The sequence below is a fragment of the Nerophis ophidion genome, linkage group LG04 (assembly GCF_033978795.1).
Source record: "Nerophis ophidion isolate RoL-2023_Sa linkage group LG04, RoL_Noph_v1.0, whole genome shotgun sequence".
NCBI classification, from domain to species: domain Eukaryota; kingdom Metazoa; phylum Chordata; class Actinopteri; order Syngnathiformes; family Syngnathidae; genus Nerophis; species Nerophis ophidion.
This window is the reverse complement of record NC_084614.1, coordinates 14,785,966-14,810,965: the sequence shown is the minus strand read 5'-3', so window position 1 is coordinate 14,810,965 and position 25,000 is coordinate 14,785,966. Positions and strand designations below refer to the sequence as shown.

Sequence of the window (25,000 nt, the reverse complement as noted above, 5' to 3'; positions counted from 1 at the left end):
TTCAATCTCTCTCTCTCTCCCTCTCTCTCTTTCTTGTTTGCTCTCTCTCTGTCTATCTCTCAATCTATATCTCTCTCCATCTCTCCATCTCTCTGTCTACTTCCATCTCTCTCTCTCTTTCTCTCTCTCTCTCTCTCTCTCGCTCTTGTTTGCTCTCTGTCTATATGTCTATCTATCTATCTATCTATCTATCTATCTATCTATCTATCTATCTATCTATCTATCTATCTATCTATCTATCTATCTATCTATCTATCTATCTATCTATCTATCTATCTATCTATCTATCTATCTATCTATCTATCTATCTATCTATCTATCTATCTATCTATCTATCTATCTATCTATCCATCCATCCATCTATCTATCTATTTCCATCTCGCTCTCTTTCTCTCTCTCTCTCTCTCTCTCTCTCTCTTGCTTGCTTGCTGTCTCTCCCTGTCTATCTATCTATCTATCTATCTATATCTCTCTCTCTCTCTATCCATCGATCTGTCTCCAACTCTCTCTCTCTCTTTTCTCTCTCGCTCTCTCTGGATCTCTCTCTCTCTCTCTCTATCGCTCCATCTCTCTCTATCTATCTCCACCTCTCTCTCGGTCGCTCGCTTGCTGTCTATCTATCTATCTATCTATCTATCTATCTATCTATCTATCTATCTATCTATCCATGTCTATTTCCATCTCTCTCTCGCTCGCTTGTTCGCTTGCTTGCTGTCTGTCTGTCTGTCTATCTATCTATCTATCTATCTATCTATCTATCTATCTATCTATCTATCTATCTATCTTTCTGTCTATTTCCATCTCTCTCTCTCTCTTTCTCGCTATCTATCTATCTCCAACTCTCTCTCTCTTTTCTCTTTCGCTCTCTCTGTATCTCTCTCTCTTTATCTCCAACTGTCTCTCCCTCTCTCGTTCTCTCTCCATCTGTCTCTCTGTCTATCTCTGCATCTCTCTCTCCCCCACCCCCTCTCTCTTTTCTCTCTCTCTGTCTATCTCTACATCTCTCCCCCCCCCCCCTCTCTCTCTCTCCATCTCTCTCTGTCTATCTCTACATCTCTCTCTCCCCCCTCCCTCTCTTTCTCTCTCTCTCTCTCCATCTCTCTCTCTGTCTATCTCTACATCTCACTCTCCCTCTCTCTCTCCACCATGTCTCCCCTCGGGTGGGCAGGAGAAGTTAGCCCCGCCCCCCGCCACCTGGCGGTGCAGTATCAGTACGGTATCGGCAGTGGATGCAGAGAGCTGCGGAAGGCTCCTCCATCATCTTCATCATCATCATCGTCGTGGTCGCCGTCTTGTCGCCGCCGCCATCAGCAGAGAAGACAAGACAGGAGAAAAAGGATTGTTTTATTTTTCTTCTTCTCTTCGTCGCCCTCCTCGCGCCAGGGAGAGAGCAGCGATGTTGTGCAGGGACGTGTGATGTGGACGTGACGTGACGTGACGTGACAGACAGGTGCAACATCTTCCTGCAGGCTGCACTTTGGGAGTAAAAAGAGAAAAGGTGCTAGTTTGCATCCCGGCGAGCCTCCTAGCTGCTTCTCCCGCATCACAGACTTGCTGCATGGTGACAAAGTGCACGTCTTGCCTCCGTAAGTCACTTTTACTTTCATTTTCTCTGTAATATCGGCACCGATAGTCGACCTGCATTCATGTAGGGGATAGAACACTGAATGCTGCAAACTTCACATGCCTGCATCACGTGACATGATTATTATGTTCTACAATGTTTCTTCTTCGACCTCATCTTGTCTGCGAGACATGACTCACACATGCTTATTATCATGCTTTTTAGTCTACTGACTACTCTTCTTCTACACAGTCTGTACTTACTACTCTTCTACTGAGTGTGTACTTACTACTCTTCTTCTACACAGTCTGTACTTACTACTCTTCTTCTACACAGTCTGTACTTACTACTCTTGTTCTACACAGTTTGTACTTACTACTCTTCTACACAGTCTGTACTTACTACTATTCTACTGAATGTGTACTTACTACTCTTCTACTACACAGTCTGTACTTACTACTCTTCTTCTACTGAGTGTGTACTTACTACTCTTCTTCTACACAGTCTGTACTTACTACTCTTCTTCTACACAGTCTGCACTTACTACTCTTCTTCTACACAGTGTGTACTTACTACTCTTCTACTGAGTGTGTACTTACTACTCTCCTACTGAGTGTGTACTTACTACTCTTCTTCTACACAGTCTGTACTTACTACTCTTCTACTACTGAGTGCACAGTGTGTACTTACTACTCTTCTACTGAGTCTGTACTTACTACTCTTCTTCTACACAGTCTGCACTTACTACTCTTCTTCTACACAGTGTGTACTTACTACTCTTCTACTGAGTGTGTACTTACTACTCTTCTTCTACACAGTCTGTACTTACTACTCTTCTACTACTGAGTGCACAGTGTGTACTTACTACTCTTCTACTGAGTGTGTACTTACTACTCTTCTTCTACACAGTCTGTACTTACTACTCTTGTTCTACACAGTTTGTACTTACTACTCTTCTACACAGTCTGTACTTACTACTATTCTACTGAATGTGTACTTACTACTCTTCTACTACACAGTCTGTACTTACTACTCTTCTTCTACTGAGTGTGTACTTACTACTCTTCTTCTACACAGTCTGTACTTACTACTCTTCTTCTACACAGTCTGCACTTACTACTCTTCTTCTACACAGTGTGTACTTACTACTCTTCTACTGAGTGTGTACTTACTACTCTCCTACTGAGTGTGTACTTACTACTCTTCTTCTACACAGTCTGTACTTACTACTCTTCTACTACTGAGTGCACAGTGTGTACTTACTACTCTTCTACTGAGTCTGTACTTACTACTCTTCTTCTACACAGTCTGCACTTACTACTCTTCTTCTACACAGTGTGTACTTACTACTCTTCTACTGAGTGTGTACTTACTACTCTTCTTCTACACAGTCTGTACTTACTACTCTTCTACTACTGAGTGCACAGTGTGTACTTACTACTCTTCTACTGAGTGTGTACTTACTACTCCTCTTCTACACAGTCTGTACTTACTACTCTTCTACTGAGTGTGTACTTACTACTCTTCTTTTACACAGTCTGTACTTACTACTCTTCTTCTACACAGTCTGTACTTACTACTCTTCTTCTACACAGTCTGTACTTAATACTCTTCTTCTACACAGTCTGTACTTACTACTCTTCTACTTAGTGTGTACTTACTACTCTTCTACTGAGTATGTACTTACTACTCTTCTTCTACACAGTCTGTACTTACTACTCTTTTTCTACACAGTCTGTACTTACTACTGTTCTACTGAGTGTGTACTTACTACTCTTCTTCTGAGTGTGTACTTACTACTCTTCCTCTACACAGTCTGTACTTACTACTCTTCTTCTACACAGTCTGTACTTACTACTCTTCTTCTACACAGTCTGTACTTACTACTCTTCTACTGAGTGTGTACTTACTACTCTTCTACTGAGTGTGTACGTACTACTCTTCTTCTACACAGTCTGTACTTACCACTCTTCTACTTAGTGTGTACTTACTACTCTTCTACTGAGTGTGTACCTACTACTCTTCTTCTACACAGTCTGTACTTTCTACTCTTTTTCTACACAGTCTGTACTTACTACTCTTCTACTGGGTGTGTACTTACTACTCTTCTACTGAGTGTGTACTTACTACTCTTCTTCTACCCAGTCTGTACTTACTACTCTTCTTCTACACAGTCTGAACTTACTACTCTTCTTCTACACAGTCTGTACTTACTACTCTTCTTCTACACAGTCTGAACTTACTACTCTTCTTCTACACAGTCTGAACTTACTACTCTTCTTCTACACAGTCTGTACTTACTACTCTTCTACTGAGTGTGTACTTACTACTCTTCTACTGAGTGTGTACTTACTACTCTTCTTCTACACAGTCTGTACTTACTACTCTTCTACTACTGAGTGCACAGTGTGTACTTACTACTCTTCTACTGAGTCTGTACTTACTACTCTTCTTCTACACAGTCTGCACTTACTACTCTTCTTCTACACAGTGTGTACTTACTACTCTTCTACTGAGTGTGTACTTACTACTCTCCTACTGAGTGTGTACTTACTACTCTTCTTCTCCACAGTCTGTACTTACTACTCTTCTACTACTGAGTGCACAGTGTGTACTTACTACTCTTCTACTGAGTGTGTACTTACTACTCCTCTTCTACACAGTCTGTACTTACTACTCTTCTACTGAGTGTGTACTTACTACTCTTCTTCTACACAGTCTGTACTTACTACTCTTCTACTGAGTGCGTACTTACTACTCTCCTACTGAGTGTGTACTTACTACTCTTCTTCTACACAGTCTGTACTTACTACTCTTCTACTACTGAGTGCACAGTGTGTACTTACTACTCTTCTACTGAGTGTGTACTTACTACTCCTCTTCTACACAGTCTGTACTTACTACTCTTCTACTGAGTGTGTACTTACTACTCTTCTTCTACACAGTCTGTACTTACTACTCTTCTTCTACACAGTCTGTACTTACTACTCTTCTTCTACACAGTCTGTACTTAATACTCTTCTTCTACACAGTCTGTACTTACTACTCTTCTACTTAGTGTGTACTTACTACTCTTCTACTGAGTATGTACTTACTACTCTTCTTCTACACAGTCTGTACTTACTACTCTTTTTCTACACAGTCTGTACTTACTACTGTTCTACTGAGTGTGTACTTACTACTCTTCTACTGAGTGTGTACTTACTACTCTTATTCTACACAGTCTGTACTTACTACTCTTCTTCTACACAGTCTGTACTTACTACTCTTCTTCTACACAGTCTGTACTTACTACTCTTCTACTGAGTGTGTACTTACTACTCTTCTACTGAGTGTGTACTTACTACTCTTCTTCTACACAGTCTGTACTTACTACTCTTCTACTTAGTGTGTACTTACTACTCTTCTACTGAGTGTGTACTTACTACTCTTCTTCTACACAGTCTGTACTTTCTACTCTTTTTCTACACAGTCTGTACTTACTACTCTTCTACTGAGTGTGTACTTACTACTCTTCTACTGAGTGTGTACTTACTACTCTTCTTCTACCCAGTCTGTACTTACTACTCTTCTTCTACACAGTCTGAACTTACTACTCTTCTTCTACACAGTCTGTACTTACTACTCTTCTACTGAGTGTGTACTTACTACTCTTCTTCTACACAGTCTGTACCTACTACTCTTCTACTGAGTGTGTACTTACTACTCTTCTACTGAGTGTGTACTTACTACTCTTCTTCTACACAGTCTGTACTTACTACTCTTCTACTGAGTGTGTACTTACTACTCTTCTACTAAGTGTGTACTTACTACTCTTCTTCTACACAGTCTGTACTTACTACTCTTCTACTACTGAGTGCACAGTGTGTACTTACTACTCTTCTACTGAGTGTGTACTTACTACTCCTCTTCTACACAGTCTGTACTTACTACTCTTCTACCGAGTGTGTACTTACTACTCTTCTTCTACACAGTGTGTACTTACTACTCTTCTACTACTGAGTGTGTACTTACTACTCTTCTTCTACACAGTGTGTACTTACTACTCTACTACTGAGTGTGTACTTACTACTCTTCTTCTACACAGTGTGTACTTACTACTCTTCTACTACTGAGTGTGTACTTACTACTCTTCTTCTACACAGTGTGTACTTACTACTCTTCTACTACTGAATGTGTACTTACTACACTGCTTCTACTGAGTTTTTTATTTATTCTACTTACTGATCTTCTTCCACTGAGTGTTTTATGTATTCTACTTCCTACTCTTCTTCTACACAGTGTGTACTTACTACTCTTCTACTGAGTGTGTACTTACTACTCTTCTTCTACTGAGTCTGTTATACTTATTCTTCTTAGTACTCTTCTTCTACTGAGTGTCATATTTATTCTACTTACACCTATTTTCTACTGAGTGTGTTTTATTTACTTTACTTAGTACTCTTCTTCTATTGAGTGTGTTTTATTTATTCTACTTAGTACTCTTCTTCTACTGAGTGTGTTATACTTATTCTACTTAGTATCATTTTTCTACTAAGTTGGTTATATTTATTCTACTGGGTATTTTTCTTCTACTGATGTGTTATTGTACTTATTCTACTTCTACTACTTAGTATTCTCCTACTTAGTGTATTAATTGTACTTATTGTACTTATTCTACTTAGTATTCTACTTCTACTCAGCGTGTTAATTGTACTTAATTTACCTGTTCTACTTATTATTATTATTCTACTTAGTGTGTTAATTGTACTTAATGTACATCTTCTACTTAGTATTTTTTTTGTACTTAGTGTTAATTGTACTTAATGTACTTCTTCTACTCAGTATTCTTCTTCTAAGTGTGTTATACTTTTTCTACTTAGTATTCTTCTACTTAGTGTATTAAGTGTGCTTATTGTACTTATTCTACTTAGTATTCTTCTTTTATGGAGTGTGTTATTGTACTTACTGTACTTATTCTACTAAGTATTCTTTTACTGAGTGAGTTGATTGTACTTCTACTTAGTATTCTGCTTCTACTTGGTGTGTTAATTGTACTTACCGTACTTACTGTTTCTATTCTACTTAATATTATTCTTCTACTTAGTGTGTTAATTGTACACACTTCTTCTACTTAATATTTTTTTCCACTTAGTGTGCTAATTGAACTTAATGTACAAGTTCAACTTATCTTACTTACTGTACCTATTCTACTTAGTCTTCTTCTACTTGGTGTGTTAATTGTACTCACTGTACTTATTCTACTTAGTATTCTTATTCTACTTAGTGTGTTAATTTTACTCAAAGTACTTGTTCTACTTAATATTATTCTTCGACTTAGTTCGTTAATTGTACTTATTGAACTTCTCATACTTACTGTACTTATTCTACTTAGTATTCTTCTTTTACTTACTGTGTATTTTGTTTTGCGTACTAACTGTGCTTCTTCCGCTTAGCGTACACAAAGTACTTTTTTCCATTTTGTGTACTTATTTTACATAGTGTACTTATTTTACTTGATGTACTTAATATATTTCTTTTAGTGGCATACTTACTGTACTTATTCTATGTATCATGCTTGCTGCACTTGATGGACTTACTGTACTTCTTCCACTTTGCATACTGACTGTAATTACTTCTCATACTTACTGTACTTCCTCTACTTAACGCAGTCACTGTACTTGATGTACTTACTGTACTTATTCTACTTCGTATGTTTTTTTGTACTTATTCTTCTTAGGGTAGTTACTGTACTTCTTCTTCTTGGTGTACTTTGACTTAGCGCAGTTACTGTAATTGATGTACTCACTGTACTTACTCTTCTTAGTGTTCTTATTGTATTTCTTCTTCTTGGTGTACTTACTGTACTTGCACCTAGTGTAAATACTGTAGTTACTGTACTTCTTGTACTTAGCGTAATTACTGGACTTACTCTGTTTATTTAGTGTACTTATGACAGCAGCAATAAATACAAAAAATACACAGTATTTCACTTTTTTTTTTCACAGCAGTTGCAACTTTATTCTAGTAAAATAACAACTTATATCAAAATATGTCTTTATTTTTGTCAAACAGAATTTTTTATTCTCATTATTTTTGCAGTTTTATTCCCGTAATAAGACAACTTTTCTTTTTTGAAAGTGTAATAATCAACTGTAAGAAACAAAAAAAAAATTGGACAATTGCAGCATTTTATTGTACAAAATATTTCCTCTTTTCTACACATTTTTCTCACAAAATGATGACTTTTATTTTGAAGGTTTTTTGTCTTTATATTAGAACATTGCGATATTTTGTTGTAAAATTATTATGTAAATGTACAACTTTTCTCTCACAATATTTCCACTTTGATGGTGTCAAATTGTCTAGTAAAACACACAAATAGTAACACAAATAATATATATTTATTCTGGATATTTGTAGTAAAGTGTATGATGTGTTGAAGTACAATATGAAACGAAATTAGTAGATTTTATTTTATGAAATGGCAGTAAAAATAAGATAAGTATTGCTTTTTAACATACAGTAATTTTTTGTAAAAAAAAAAAAAATTTACAGAATTTTTTTTTAGCATTTTTTATTTTTTTTTCTATTTTACATTTTTTCAGTGTGCAATATTAAAAGTTCCGCTCTCTAATTTTACCGAAAAATATCTGCACACCACTTTAATCGCCTTCACTCGTCTTTGTTCACATAGTTTTAGCGGGAAGGCAAAGTGACAGAGGAGGGTTTTCCAGCTCCGCCTTCTCCTTGGCATTAATTACCGTCGGCCACAGAAAGACCGGACCGGATTTGTTTAGTGGACTGCACAAACTATACCTGGCTATGTCCTGGGAGGGAGTGGAAAAGGGGGAGGGGCTATATGGCGGCTCAGACTATTACCTGGAGTGTGAGCGTGTGTGTTCGCAGAGATAAAGAGCGGGCGAATAAATGGAAGGTAAACAAACTGAATTATAAGAGCTGTTTGCAGGTTATCGCACGCACACACACACGCACACACACAATATATAAACAAGACAAAGGGAGTGCTTATTGAATTTAATTTAGTGTGTGTGTGACGTTTTAAAAACCAATTCTCCCAATTCATCATTTAGTAGAGATATCCCCCGTTTAATTAAAACATTTAAAAAATTCAATTAACCTGTATTCCTCTTATATTTTAACATTGTCAATGAAATGTAAGCTTTTAAATACCAAGTCAAATACAACAAATAAAATATTCTGTAGGCATAAATATTCATAGTGCATAATTATAATTTTGCATTTGAATCACAATCACCACCAAACGCCACAGTATAGGTTACGGAGTGGGTGACCCTCAAATATACACAACCAAAACAAAATGGCTATTATGACCAAAAGTATCACGGTTATATTATTCTTATCGTGGTATGTGCTCAAAAACTACACACTGGAATATTTCAACCAAGTAGTGCTCTTTTAATAACTCAAAGAAATAGACACACAACATACTTTATGGGGAGAGGAATCATCAAATATTGTTATGGCTTCATAAGCCATGTTATTATTTTTATTGTTATTATTAGGGCCCGAGCAACAAAAGGCTACAAGAGCCCTGTTGTTCTTTCTCAGTGCATTATTTTTCTCCCAACTTCCATCCAATTTTTGAGGTACCTTCCCAGCAGGCACCAGACATTGAAACACCGTTGGGAACTTGTTGAATGAGGTCCTGACGTAGAGCAACTCAAACCTAACGCTGAAACATGCTTTTTGTTGACCTTTAATTCATGTCAGGTTGTGACGTTGATGTGACCATTGAATTTTGGTCATTTCCCAACCAATATTCCACAACATATATCAATGATGAAATATTAACATTGCAACACATGCCAATACGGCCTTTTAGTTCACTAAATTACAATTTAAAAGTTCCTGTTGAAAACGTCGCGGTATGATGACGCGTGCGTTTGACGTCCCGGGTTGTAGCGGACATTATTTTCCAGCCCGATCCAAGCTATAAGTAGTCTGCTTTAATTGCATAATTACACAGTATTCTGCACATCTGTGTTGCTGAATCTTTTGCAATTTGTTCAATGAATAATGGAGACGTCAAAGAAGAAAGATGAAAGTGGGAAGCGTTAGCCTTTAGCCACACAAACACACCATGTTTCCTTGTTTAAAATTCCCGAAGATGAAGCCTTACTATGGATCAGAGCGGTCAAGCGAACATGGATCCCGACTAATTTTCGGTGAGAAAATTGTGGTAAAAACTCGCCTCTTACCGGAGACATCAGCGGAGCTTCCGTCCTGCTGCAGCTGCCGTGACTTCCCTCAGAGACACTGGGTCAACATACCTGTGGCCTCACACCTCCGACTTTCAGGTACTATTTAATCTCACTAAAACACTAGTAGCACAATAAACAGATAAGGGATTTTCCAGAATTATCCTAGTATATGGTTCTAATAACATCTGAAACGCTCCCACTGCAATTGCCTTTTTTTTTTTTAACTTTAGCTCAGTTGGTAGAGTGGCTGTGCCAGCAACTTAAGGGTTGCAGGTTCGATACCCGCTTCCGCCATCCTAGTCACTGCCGTTGTGTCCTTGGGCAAGACACTTTACCCGCCTGCTCCCAGTGCCACCCACACTGGTTTGAAAAAAAAAATGTAACTTAGATATTGGGTTTCACAATGTAAAGCGCTTTGAGTCACTTGAGAAAAAAGCGCTATATAAATATGATTCACTTTTCTTCTAGTCCTTCACTCTAAATTTCCTCATCCGCGAATCTTTCATCCTCACTCAAATTAATGGGGAAATCGTCGTTTTCTCCGTCCGAATAGCTCTAGCTGCTGCTGGCTATGATTATAAACAATGTGTGGATGTGAGGAGCTCTACAACCCGTGATGTCACGCGCACATTGTCTGCTGCCTTTTTTATTAGCGACCAAAAGTTACGAACTTTATCGTCGATGTTCTCTACTAATTCCTTTCAGCAAAAGTATGGCAATATCGCGAAATGATCAAGTATGACACATAGAATGGACCTGCTATCCCTGTTTAATTAAGAAAATCTAATTTCAGTAGGCCTTTAATCAATGTTGGGTCCTGACGTTGATTTGACCATTGAAATTTGTCATTTCCCAACCAATATTCTACAACTCAAATACAACATGCTTTTTGACAACATTTATTCAATGTCAGGTTGTGACGTTGATTTGACCTTTGAAAGTTGTTAATTTCCCAACCAATATTCTACAACAGAAATACAACGTTGAAACAACATGCTTTTGACAACGTTTATTCAATGTTGGGTTTTTGACGTTGATTTGAGCATTAAATCTCTGTAATTTCCCAACCAATAATGTGCAAAAACGAATACAACGTTGAAACAATATGCTTTTTGACGACGTCAGTTCAATGTTGGGTTCTGGCGTCAATTTGACCATTGAATGTTGGTCATTTCCCAACCAATATTCCACAACACAAATACAACGTTGAAACAACATGCTTTTTGACAAAGTTAGTTCAATGTTGGGTTCTGACGTTGATCCGACCATTGAATTGTGGTCATTTTCCAACCAATATTCGACAACACAAAATCAACGTTGAAACATGTTTTTGACGACATTGTTTCAATGTTTTGTTCTGATGTTGTATTGACCATTGAATTTTGGTCATTTTTCCCAACTAATATTTGACAACACAAATACAACGTTGAAACAACATGCTTTTTGACAAAGTTAGTTCAATGTTAGGTTCTGACGTTGATTTGGCCATTGAATTTTGGTCACTTTCCAACCAATATCCGACAACACAAAATCCAAGTTGAAACAACATGCTTTTTGACGACATTGTTTCAATGTTGGGTTCTGACGTTGTATTGACCATTGAATTTTGGTCATTTTTCCCAACCAATATTTGACAACACAAATACAACGTTGAAACAACATGCTTTTTGACAAAGTTAGTTCAATGTTAGGTTCTGACGTTGATTTGGCCATTGAATTTTGGTCACTTTCCAACCAATATCCGACAACACAAAATCCAAGTTGAAACAACATGCTTTTTGACGACATTGTTTCAATGTTGGGTTCTGACGTTGTATTGACCATTGAATTTTGGTCATTTTTCCCAACCAATATTTGACAACACAAATACAACGTTGAAACAACATGCTTTTTGACAAAGTTAGTTCAATGTTGGGTTCTGACGTTGATTTGACCATTGAAATTTGGTCATTTTCCAACCAATATTCGACAACACAAAATCAACGTTGAAACATGTTTTTTGACGAAATTGTTTCAATGTTTGGTTCTGACGTTGTATTGACCATTGAATTTTGGTCATTTCCCAACCAATATTGGACAACACAAATACAACGTTGAAACAACATGCTTTTTGACAAAGTTAGTTCAATGTTGGGTTCTGACGTTGATTTGGCCATTGAAATTGGGTAATTTCCCAACCAATATTCTACAACTCAAATACAACATGCTTTTTGACAACATTTATTCAATGTCAGGTTGTGACGTTGATTTGACCTTTGAAAGTTGTTAATTTCCCAACCAATATTCTACGACACAAATACAGCGTTGAAACAACGTGTTTTTTGACAACGTTTATTCAATGTTGGGTTTTTGACGTTGATTTGAGCATTAAATCTCTGTAATTTCCCAACCAATAATCTGCAAAACGAATACAACGTTGAAACAATATGCTTTTTGACGACGTCAGTTCAATGTTGGGTTCTGGCGTTAATTTGACCATTGATTTTTGGTCATTTCCCAACTAATATTCCACAACACAAATACAAGTTGAAAGAACATGTTTTTTGACAACGTTTAATCAATGTTGGGTTCTGACGTTGATTTGACCATTGAATTTTGGTCATTTTCCAACCGATATTCGACAACACAAAATCAACGTTGAAACATGTTTTTTGACGACATTGTTTCAATGTTGGGTTCTGACGTTGTATTATCCATTGAATTTTGTTCATTTTTCCCAACCAATATTCAACAACACAAATACAACGTTGAAACAACATGCTTTTTGACAAAGTTAGTTCAATGTTGGGTTCTGACGTTGATTTGACCATTGAAATTTGGTCATTTCCCAACCAATGTTCTACAACACTAAATCAACATGCTTTTTGACAACATTTATTCAATGTCAGGTTGTGACGTTGATTTGACCTTTGAAAGTTGTTAATTTCCCAACCAATATTCTACAACACAAATACAACGTTGAAACATGTTTTTTAACGACATAGTTTCAATGTTGGTTTCTGATGTTGTATAGACCATTGAAATTTGGTCATTTCCCAACCAATATTTTACAACACAAATACAACGTTGAAACAACATGCTTTTTGACAACGTTTAATCAATGTTGGGTTCTGACGTTGAATTAACCATTGAATTTTGGTCATTTTCCAACCAATATTTGACAACACAAAATCAACGTTGAAACATGTTTTTGACGACATTGTTTCAATGTTGGTTTCTGACGTTGTATAGACCATTGAAATTTGGTCATTTCCCAACCAATATTTTACAACACAAATACAACGTTGAAACAACATGCTTTTTGACCATGTTTAATCAATGTTGGATTCTGACGTTGATTTGACCTTTGAATTTTGGTCATTTTCCAACCAATATTCTACAACGTTGAAGCAACATGCTTTTTGACAACGTTGTTTCAATGTTGGGTTCTGACGTTGTGTTGGCCATTGAAATTTCCCGACCCACAACGTGGATCGAACATGAAACACCAACGTTGTCTCAGTTTACAACTACAACTGTTGTGCTACGTTGTTGCTAAGTAAGTTTTAAAGGGTATTTGTGTATAACCAACGTTGTATCAATGTCGTGTGCCTGCTTAACCCCCGCCTCGCCGCACAAAGAGCCCAAGACACTTAATGAAAGACAAGATTATTCAGCCCCTTCTTATCATTCCGTCGGTTGATTGACTTGACATTCTTAAACGGGGTTGGTAAATGCAAAAGTTCGTCTTGTGAAGCCGAGTGTGACGGTTAGCTGGCATCGTGGTGCGGGTTCGTTCTCTCATTGATGCAGTCGGATTGGACGCAGCGTGAAGGTAAGAAATGAAGATTTATTTATACTGCAAAACAGACTAAGAACAGAAACACTTGCACAAGGCACTAAAGGCAAAACGAACAGAACTAGCATGGGAGCTAGAAAGAACTTAAAGCGCTAGCATGTGAGCTAGGGAACAAACACAAAAAAAGCATAGCGTGGAAGCTAGCAAGTACAAGAAATAGTTTTTTAACACAATTGGGAAACAGCGTTGTCACCCATTGCATGGAACAGAAACTAAGATGCGAGAGCGAATCAACAGAAAAAGCAGGCTTAAATAAGGAGAATAATTACGAGGCATGTGCGCGTCAAAAACAAAAGGCAGGTGACACTAACTATGGTAACAGAACAAAACAGGAAGTGCCACCTGGAACTAAGGAAGTCAAAAACCAGTATGAGTATTAGTGGTGAATGTGGTGTCACAGCGGCGGGCCAGCTCTAATGTTAATTTGATATTGCCTCAAGGGCCAAATGAAATTACACGGCGGGCCAAATTTGGCCCACAGGCCAGAGTTTGACACCCATGTCGTACATTAAATAAGATATGCTTTATGGGGGGAAAAAAAAAAGTTTTATTTTTGTGGGTGTAATGTTTGGGCAGCTAATGAGTCGATCTGATTCCTGGGATGACGATTGTATTCAACACGATTCTTGATTCAAACTGATCCTGACAATGTATTGATTGTATAATTATGATGAAACTTTTTCCCCAAAAAAATATATACTGTATTTTATGTGTGTGTGTGTGTGTGTGTGTGTGTGTGTGTGTGTGTGTGTGTGTGTGTGTGTGTGTGTGTGTGTGTGCGTGTGTGTGTGTGTGTGTGTGTGTGTGTATATATATATGTGCATATATATGTATATATATATATATATATATATATATATATGTGTGTTTGTGTTTATATGTATGTGTATATGTGTGTTTGTGTGTATATGTATGTGTATATCTATATTTGTATGTATATATGTATGTATGTATGTGTATATATATATACTAGGGGTGTGGGAAAAAATCGATTTGAATACGAATCAAATCGTTTACGTTGTACGATTCAGAATCGATTCTCATTTTTTAAAAATCGATTTAAAAAAAAATAAAATATATTTTTTTTGATTTTTTTAAATCAATCCAACAAACCACTACACAACAATACCATAACAATGCAATCCAATTCCAAAACCAAACCTGACCCAGCAACACTCAGAACTGCAATAAACAGAGCAATTGAGAGGAGACAAACACGACACAGAACAAACCAAAAGTAGTGAAACAAAAATGAATATTATCAACAACAGTATCAATATTAGTTATAATTTCAGCATAGCAGTGATTAAAAATCCCTCATTGACATTATCATTAGACATTTATAAAAAAAAAAAAAATAAAACAATAGTGTCACAGTGGCTTACACTTGCATCGCATCTCATAAGCTTGACAACACACTGTGTCCAATGTCTTCACAAAGATAAAACAAGTCATATTTTTGGTTTGTTTAATAGTTAAAACAAATTTACATTATTGCAATCAGTTGATAAAACATTGTCCTTTACAAATATAAAAGCTTTTTTTTAACAAATCTACTCTGCTAGCATGTCAGCAGACTGGGGTAGATCCTGCTGAAATCCTATCTATTGAATGAATACAGAATTCTTTTGAATCGGAAAAATATCGATTTTGAATCGAGAATCGAATCGAAAAAAATCGATATATTATCGAATCGTGACCCCAAAAATCGATATTGAATCGAATCGTGGGACACCCAAAGATTCACAGCCCTAATATATACCATTTGTATGTATATATATATGTGTATGTATGTATGTATATATGTCTATATGTGTGTGTGTGTATAAATTTATGTGTATAACTGTATGTTTAAATATGTATGTATGTAGATATGTATGGATGTATGTGTGTATATGTATATATATATGTGTATGTCCTATTAATATATATATATTTATGTATTTGTATGTATGTGTATATATATTTTTTTTTTATTTTGTTGTTTTTTTGTTTTTGTTTTTTTTGTTTGTTTTAGAAAATGCTTGATCGATTTAGAATCAGGGTGAAAAAGAATTGCGATTCGGATGTGAACAGGTTTTCTTTTTTTTTCTTTTTGCACCTCTAGATATTGCATTTACTTTAGTTACTTGCTCTTGAACATTTTCACCCCATATAATTTACTCTCAAAGTATTGAATCGGAGGCCAAAAAGTTATATGGGGACATTGCTATTATATTTACAAGAAAATAAAACAGCTTCATCAGTGTCAGCAAAGTAAGGGAATTAAAAATATATATTTTTAATCGATTGTTAAAATATTGAATAGATTTAGAATTGTGTGTGCGTGTGTAAAAGTTGTAATTGTCATGCAAAGCAGGAGCTGACACTGTCAAAACAACGCAGCTGTGATTGATAAACGTGGTATTAATATTTGTGTACTTTTATTTTTTGGACCACAATGCACGCTAATACTAACACACACACACACACACACACACACACTTCTTTCTATAGACTGGGATTGAGTCGCTAATAAACTGTACTTTCTCTGATTGTATTGTACACACACACACACACACACTTCTTTCTATAGACTGGGATTGAGTCGCTAATAAACTGTACTTTCTCTGATTGTATTGTACACACACACACACACACACACACACTAACACACAATGTCTCTTTTAGGATGTCCTCTCTTTCTGTCCCACTGTTTATTTTCCTGCTTCCATCTGGAGTCTGCTGATATTGTAATCGCACTAATGCACATTGCCTTCCCCTCTCTCTCTCTGAGACACACACACGCACGCACGCACGCACACACACCTCCTCTTCTATTCCAGAGAGATAAGCGTGTGGTTGTGATTGCGTCGCACAGTGAACGGGGAGAGAAAAAAAATGTCCGACACAAAGTGGAGACGTTACCTGCGCTCACATTTTAGTTATGACGATAATAATAATAATACACTTTATTTGTATAGCACCTTTCATACAATAATTGCAGCTCAAAGTGCTTGACAGCAGTAAAATACATGATTGAGTAAAGAGATGGTAAAAACAAGTGCAGAAAATGGACATCAATTTATAACAATTATAGTAATAATTCCACCTGAAAGGTGTGTGTGTGTGTGTGTGTGTGTGTGTGTGTGTGTGTGTGTGTGTGTGTGTGTGTGTGTGTGTGTGTGTGTGTGTGTGTGTCTGTCTGTGTGTCTGTGTGTCGGGGCAAAGGTAAAGAGGAAAATGTTATGTTTTTGTGTTGATATTTGATGGTTTATTAAATTCATGATAATATATGGTGGAGTTGCATTAATTAAATACCTATTAGTTGTGCAAAAAAAATCACGATTTTAATTTTTAATATGTATATATATTTTTTCTGATTATTTGTTTTATTTTTTAATGAATATATCTTACGATCCAAGGAAAATCAAGTGTGACCGGCTTTACTCCGAACGTAGCTAGAGGACTGAGACCGCTCAAAGGTGTCTAGAGCTGCAGCTATCGACTACTTTAACTAATCAATCGATTAGTTTGTTGGATTAACGGAATAGTCCGATTAAACACACTATATAGCATCAATGAGTATTTTAGGGAAAATGGTTAAATTGAACAATTATTTTTCTGCTTGCCATAACCTTTTAATAATTGCACATCATCGATTGTAATTAAACTTTATTTTCATTTAGTAAAAAACACACATATATATGTGTATATATATATATATATATATATATATATATATATATATATATATATATATATATATATATATATATGTATATGTGTGTGTGTCTATTATATATATATATATATATATATGTATATGTGTGTGTGTCTATTATATATATATATATATATACACACACACACACATACATATATACATACACATACATACATACATAAACATGTATGTATGTGTAAAATTTGATTTTTTTTTTTGCAAATTATAATTAACTTAGAATTTCATGGCTGCAACACGTGCCAAAGTAGTTGGGAAAGGGCATGTTCACCACTGTGTTAGATCACCTTTTCTTTTAACAACACTCAATACACGTTTGGGAACTGAGGAAACTAATTGTTGAAGCTTTCAAAGTGGAATTCTTTCCCATTCTTGTTTTATGTAGAGCTTCAGTCGTTCAACAGTCCGGGGTCTCCGCTGTCGTATTTTACGCTTCATAATGCGCCACACATTTTCCATGGGAGACAGGTCTGGACTGCAGGCGGGCCAGGAAAGTACCCGCACTCTTTTTTTTAATGAAACCACGCTGTTGTAACACGTGCTGAATGTGGCTTGGCATTGTTTTGCTGAAATAAGCGGGGGCGTCCATGAAAAAGACGGCGCTTAGATGGCAGCATATGTTATTCCAAAACCTGTATGTACCTTTTCACCATTAATGGTGCCTTCACAGATGTGTAAGTTACCCATGCATTGGGCACTAATGCACCCCCATACCATCACAGATGCTGGCTTTTGAACTTTGCGTCGATAACAGTCTGGATGGTTCGCTTTCCCTTTGGTCCGGATGACACGATGTCGAATATTTCCAAAAACAATTTGAAATGTGGACTCATCAGACCACAGAACACTTTTCCACTTTGCATCAGTCAATCTTAGATGATCTCGGCCCCAGAGAAGCTGGCGGCGTTTCTGGATGTTGTTGATAAATGGCTTTTGCTTTGAATAGTAGAACTTTAACTTGCACTTACAGGTGTAGCAACGAACTGTGGTTTTCTGAAGTGTTCCTGAACCCATGTGGTCATGTCCGTTAGAGATTGATGTCGGTTTTTGATACAAGGAAGGTCACGGTCATTCAATGTTGGTTTCCGGCCATGCCGCTTACGTGGAGTGATTTCTCCAGATTCTCTGAACCTTTTGATGATATTATGGACCGTAGATGTTGAAATCCCTAAATTTATTGCAATTGCACTTTGAGAAACGTTGTTCTTTAACTGTTTGACTATTTGCTCACGCAGTTGTGGACAAAGGGGTGTACCTCGCCCCATCCTTTCTTGTGAATGACTGAGCATTTTTTGGGAAGCTGTTTTTATTCCCAATCATGGCACCCACCTGTTCCCAATTAGCCTGCACACCTGTGGGATGTTCCAAATAAGTGTTTGATGAGCGTTACTCAACTTTATCAGTATATATTGCCACCTTTCCCAACTTCTTTGTCTTGTGTTGCTGGCATCAAATTTTTAAGTTGATTTTTTGCAGTTTGAACATCCAATATGTTGTCTTTGTAGCATATTCAACTGAATATGGGTCGAAAATGACTTGCAAATCATTGTATTCCGTTTATATTTACATGAAAAAAACACAAGTAATAAAAACAACAACTAGTGTTTACATTTTGATATCAATATAAAACACAAAGCAGTTTGGCTAATGAAGATGAAGTCTAATAAACAAGCTTTGTTCTTCTCCCTGGTGTTTCAGTACAACAGTTTGCCCAACAAAAAACCCCCCAGAGTGATACCTCCCGCACCGAACACTCAATCTTCACAGCCTGCGTCCAATTGGATGAGATGACAAAACATATGCGCTAATATTTATGTTATTTCAACACTGACACAGTTTGCAGTTAAATAAAGAAGTGAACATCCAAGTAAACTAAGTAAAGACTTTCTAGACAAAATGTGACAAAGTTCACCACACATCGCCTGCAACGTCAAATCGTTTTCTCCTTCGCTGTATACTTTAAGTGTGGGGACAAGTGTCTTCAATATTGTCCACACCTGTCTCCATCCAAACACAACATTGTGCTCTTAAACACACGCCAGGAAGCGAGGGGAAATGAGGTTAAACCAAGCACTTGGCTCCGTTTACTCCAAAGGGAAATCTCCCCAGCAAAGTCCGTGTAGTTGGTCCGCCATGATTATCAAGCCAAACACCGCTAGTGTGCATGAGCCTGACTTTGTGTTGTCTACAATGCATTCATAAATTACGCTTTTTCAGTCATTAAAAAATTAAACAGTATTACTAACGATTGGGAATTGTATTGAAAATGATCATAATACCGTTTATTGTTACATTCCTCGTCCATTAACAAGTAAAACGTCAAGTTATATGATTGGTATCGGTTAAGCCCCTTTATTGACAATTGGTATCGTAATATGTAACATAAAACTAGAGGTGTTGTGATTTGATATCGAAATCCGATATCCATGCAATATCAACAAAAAATATATTAGATATAGAACAGCTTGCATTTAAAATGTGTATTATCATTTGCGATATCACACAAGTAAACATGCCGCAGGACTGTTTGTATCGCACATGATATCACACACACACACAATTAAACACGCCGCAGGACTGCTTGTATCGCACATGATACAGCACACAAGTAAACAAGCTGCAGAACTGCTTGTATCACACATGATGTTGCACACAAGTCAACTTGCCCCAGAACTGCTTGTATCGCAAATGATATCACACACACACACACACATACACACACACACACACACAAGTAAACACCCCGCTGTACTGCTTGTATCGCACATGGTATCGCACACAAGTAAACAAGCTGCAGAACTGCTTGTATCACACATGATATTGCACACAAGTCAACATCCCCCAGAACTGCTTGTATCGCAAATGATATCACACACACACACACACACACACACACAAGTAAACAAGCTGCCGAACTGCTTGTATCGCACATGATATCACACAAGTAAACAAGCTGCTGGACTGATTGTATCACACATTTCACACACAAGTAAACGCCGCAAAACTGCTTTTATCGCACATGATATCACACACAGGTAAACATACCACAGGACTTCTTGTATCACACATGATATCACACACAAGTAAACACGCTGCAAAAACTGCTTGTATCGCACATGATACCACACACAAGTAAACACTGCAGTACTTCTTGTATCACACATAATATCACACACAAGTAAACACGCCACAGAACTTCTTGTATCACACATGATATCACACACAAGTAAACACGCCACAAAACTGTTTGTATCTCACATGATATCAAACAAGTAAAAACACTACAGGACTTCTTTTATCACACATAATATTACACACAAGTAAACACGCCGCAAAACTGCTGGTATCGCACATGATATCGCAGGCAAGTTAAAATTTTGCAAAACTTGTATCACACATCATATCGCACACAAGTAAATTCCCCGCAGGACTGCTTGTATCGCTCATTATATTGCACACAAGTCATCATGCCGCAGAACTGCTCGTATTGCACATGATATCACACACAAGCAAACACTCCGCAGTACTGCTTGTACCACATATGATATTGCACATGAGTAAACACGCTCCAGAACTGCTTGAATCACACTTGATATCACACGCAATTAAACATGCCGTAGAACTGCTTGTACCGCACACGATATCACACACACCAGTAAGCACCCCGCAGGGCTGCTTGTATCACACATGACATTGCACATGAGTCAACACGCAGCAAAACTGCTTGTATCGCACATAATGTCACACGCAAATAAAAATGTTGCAAAACTGCTTGTATCACACATTATATCGCACACTAGTAAACAACCCGCAAGATTGCTTGTATTGTCTATATCGCACACGAGTCGACATGCCACAGAACTGCTTGTATTGCACATGATATCACACACAAGCAAACACCCCGCAGTACTGCTTGTACCACACATGATATTGCACATGTGTCAACACGCTGCAGAACTGCTTGTATCGCACTTGATACCACACGCAATTAAACATGCCGCAGAACTGCTTGTGACGCACACGATATCACACACACAAGTAAGCATCCCGCAGGGCTGCTTGTATCGCACACAATATCACACACACAAATAAACACCCCGCAGGACTGCTTGTATCGCACATGATATCACACACACATGTAAAAACGACGCAGAACTGCTGGTATCGCACATGATATCGCACACAACTAAACACCCTGCAGGGCTGCGTGTATCGCACATGATATCACACACAAGTTAACACCCCGCAGGGCTGCTTGTATCACACATAATATCCCACACAAGTAAACACCCCGTAGTACTACTTGTATCATACATGATATCACACACACACAAGTAAACAACCCGCAGGACTGCCTGTATCACACATAATATCACACACAAGTAAACACCCCGCAGGACTGCTTGTATCGCACACAATATCACACACACAAGTAAACACCCCGCAGGGCTGCTTGTATCGCACATGATATCACATACAAGTAAACACCCCGCAGGGCTGCTTGTATCGTACATGATATCGCACACAAGTAAACACCCCGCAGGACTGCATGTATCGCACTCAATATCACAAACACAAGAATACACCCCGCAGGACTGCTTGCGTCACACATGATATCGCACACAAGTAAACACCCCGTAGTACTGCTTGTATCGTACATGATATCACACACACACACAAGTAAACAACCCGCAGGACTGCTTGTATCACACATAATATCACACACAAGTAAACACCCCGCAGGGCTGCTTGTATCGCACATGATATCACACACACACAAGTAAATAACCCGCAGGACTGCTTGTATTACACATAATATCACACACAAGTAAACACCCCGCAGTACTTCTTGTATCACACATGATATCACACACAAGTAAACACCCCGTAGTACTGCTTGTATCGTACATGATATCACACACACACACAAGTAAACAACCCGCAGGACTGCTTGTATCACACATAATATCACACACAAGTAAACACCCCGGAGGGCTGCTTGTATCGCACACAATATCACACACACAAGTAAACAACCCGCAGGACTGCTTGTATCGCACTCAATATCACAAACACAAGAATACACCCCGGAGGACTGCTTGTATCACACATGATATCGCACACAAGTAAACACCACGCAGGACTGCATGTATCGCACATAACTAAACACCCCGCAGGGCTGCTTGTATCGTACATGATATCGCACACAAGTAAACACCACGCGGGACTGCTTGTATCGCACATGATATCGCACACAAGTAAACACCACGCGGGACTGCTTGTATCGTACATGATATCGCACACAACTAAACGCCCCGCAGGGCTGCTTGTATTGCACCCGATACTGCACACAAGTAAACACCACGCAGGACTGCTTGTATCGCACATGATGTCACACACATGCAAGCTGATATCAACCCATACCTTTTTTTTTCATGATATTAGACCGATATCTGATATCGATATCGCATCGGGACTTCCCTAATTTCCCCCGTTTCGAACTGACCGACTGGTGGTTGTATTTCTCCACGTGTAGTGAAGCCCGCCCCCGTGCAAAGAGGTGGGCGTGTACCTCCAGTCCGTGAGTGCAGTCTTCTGGCGTTGCCATGGCAACCGGCGCTCTTCCTGTACGTTTCGATGGTCTGGCCTTCCATCAGAGACACACATGCCCTGTGTGAGGAAGTCTGATAGGACACACACACACACACACACACACACACACACACACACACACACACACACACACACACACACACATTCCCACCTGGCTGCCATCCTCTCAGGTCCAAGGTTCCTTTTCTGGTTCCTGACCAGCGCTGCTATCTGTGGACACCCGGCGGTTCCTTTCATTCTCAGGCTCCATTGTGTGGCCCCTCTCTGTGGCCCCCAGGTTCCTGTTGCTGCTTTGCAATAGTCTTGGGATGGCCTATTTTTACTGGAAAACATTCCTGCGGTTTGTTGTCGTCCTTCTCCGCTAAATGCGGACCTCTCTGGTCCGAACTGTCAGAACCCCAACTTTCATTTCCTTTTTTTTAACCCAATTTTATATAGTACTAGGTAGCTGTCGGCTAACTTTAGCGTGCTAACTTTTTCAGCTAATTTTGCAGTTATTTTTGCCAATTTTGCAGCTGTATGTCCCAGAGTCATATAACTCGGTACGGGAAACTAACTAAGCTAAGTCGTACCGAGTTATATGACTCTGAGACAAAGAGCTACAAAATAATAATAAAATTAGCTGAAAAAGTCAGAATGCTATTGTTAGCACGCTATCACTTAGCATGCGTCACGTACTGAGTTATACGACTCTGAGACATGTAGCTACAAAATTAACATAAATAATTGTAAATTTAGCTAAAAAAGTTAGCATGCTAACATTAGCATGTTAGCTTTTGTACTTGTATGCTAAAAAATTTAGCATGCTAACATTACCATGCTAACTTTTTTAGCTAAATTTGCAATTATGTATGCCAATTTTGTAGCTGCATGTCTCAGTCGTATAACTCAGTGGTCCCAAACCACCGGGCCGCGGCCCGATGGGTACCGGGCCGCAGAATAATTTTTTATTCATTTTTATTGAAAAAAAACAATGTTTTTTTTTTGTTTTTTTTTAATTAAATCAACATAAAAAAAACAATATACACTTACAACTAGTGCACCAACCACAAAAACCTCCCTTTTTCATGACAAAAACTTCCCTTTTTCATGACAAAAAAAATAAAATAAAAATAAGGATTAGCTAAAAAAGTTAGCATGCTAACTTTTTTAGCTAAATCTATACAGTTAGATTTACAATTAGTAAACACGCCGCAAAATCTATACAGTTAGATTTACAATTAGTTATGCTGATTTTGTACATGTATGTCTCAGTCGTATAACTATAAGTGATAGCGTGCTAACAATAACATTCTAACTTTTTCAGCTAATTTGACAGTCACTTTTGCCAATTTTTCAGCTTTACGTTTGAGTCATATAACTCTGTATGTGAAACATGCTAAGTTATCACATGCTAATGTTAGCATGCTAGCTTTTTTAGCAAAATTAGAAATTATGTATGCTGATTTTGTTGCGATATGTCTCAATCGTATAACTCAGTACGTGACACAGGCTAAGTGATTTCGTGCTAACATAGCATTCTAACTTTTTCAGCTAAGTTGACAATATTTTTTCCAATTTCGCAGCTTTATGTCTGAGTCATATAACTCTGTATGCGAAACTTGCTAAGTTATCACATGCTAATGTTAGCATGCTAACTTTTTAAGCAAAATTTACAATTATTTATGCTAATTTTGTAGCTATATGTCTCAGAGTTGTATAACTCAGTATGTGACACATGCTAAGTGATAGCGTGCGAACAATAGCATTCTAACTTTTTCAGATAATTTTACTATTATTTTGCAGCTCTTTGTCTCAGAGTCATATAACTCAGTACGTGAAACTAACTAAGCTAAGTCATACCAAGTTTTATGTCTCTGTGACAAGGAGCTGCAAAATAATAGTAATATTAGCTGTAAAAGTCAGAATGCTATTTTTAGCACGCTATCACTTAGCATGTGTCACTTACTGTGTTGTACGACTCTGAGACATGTAGCTACTAAATTAGCACAACTAATTGTAGATTTAGCTAAAAAAAAGTTAGCATGCTAACATTA

The 25,000-nt window shown here is 37.7% G+C and overlaps 1 protein-coding gene across 3 annotated transcripts in view; it reads left to right on the top strand.

Annotated features, from left to right (window-relative positions):
* Positions 1-1,199: 1,199 nt before the first annotated feature.
* runx1t1 (RUNX1 partner transcriptional co-repressor 1) overlaps positions 1,200-25,000 on the top strand; it is a 102,139-nt gene continuing 78,338 nt past the window's right edge. For all 3 annotated transcript variants that reach the window (XM_061897182.1, XM_061897181.1, XM_061897183.1), the window contains exon 1: positions 1,200-1,586. In XM_061897182.1, the coding sequence (XP_061753166.1) occupies positions 1,559-1,586 (28 nt within the window). In that variant the 5' untranslated portion in view covers positions 1,200-1,558. The remainder of the gene's footprint in view (positions 1,587-25,000) is intronic.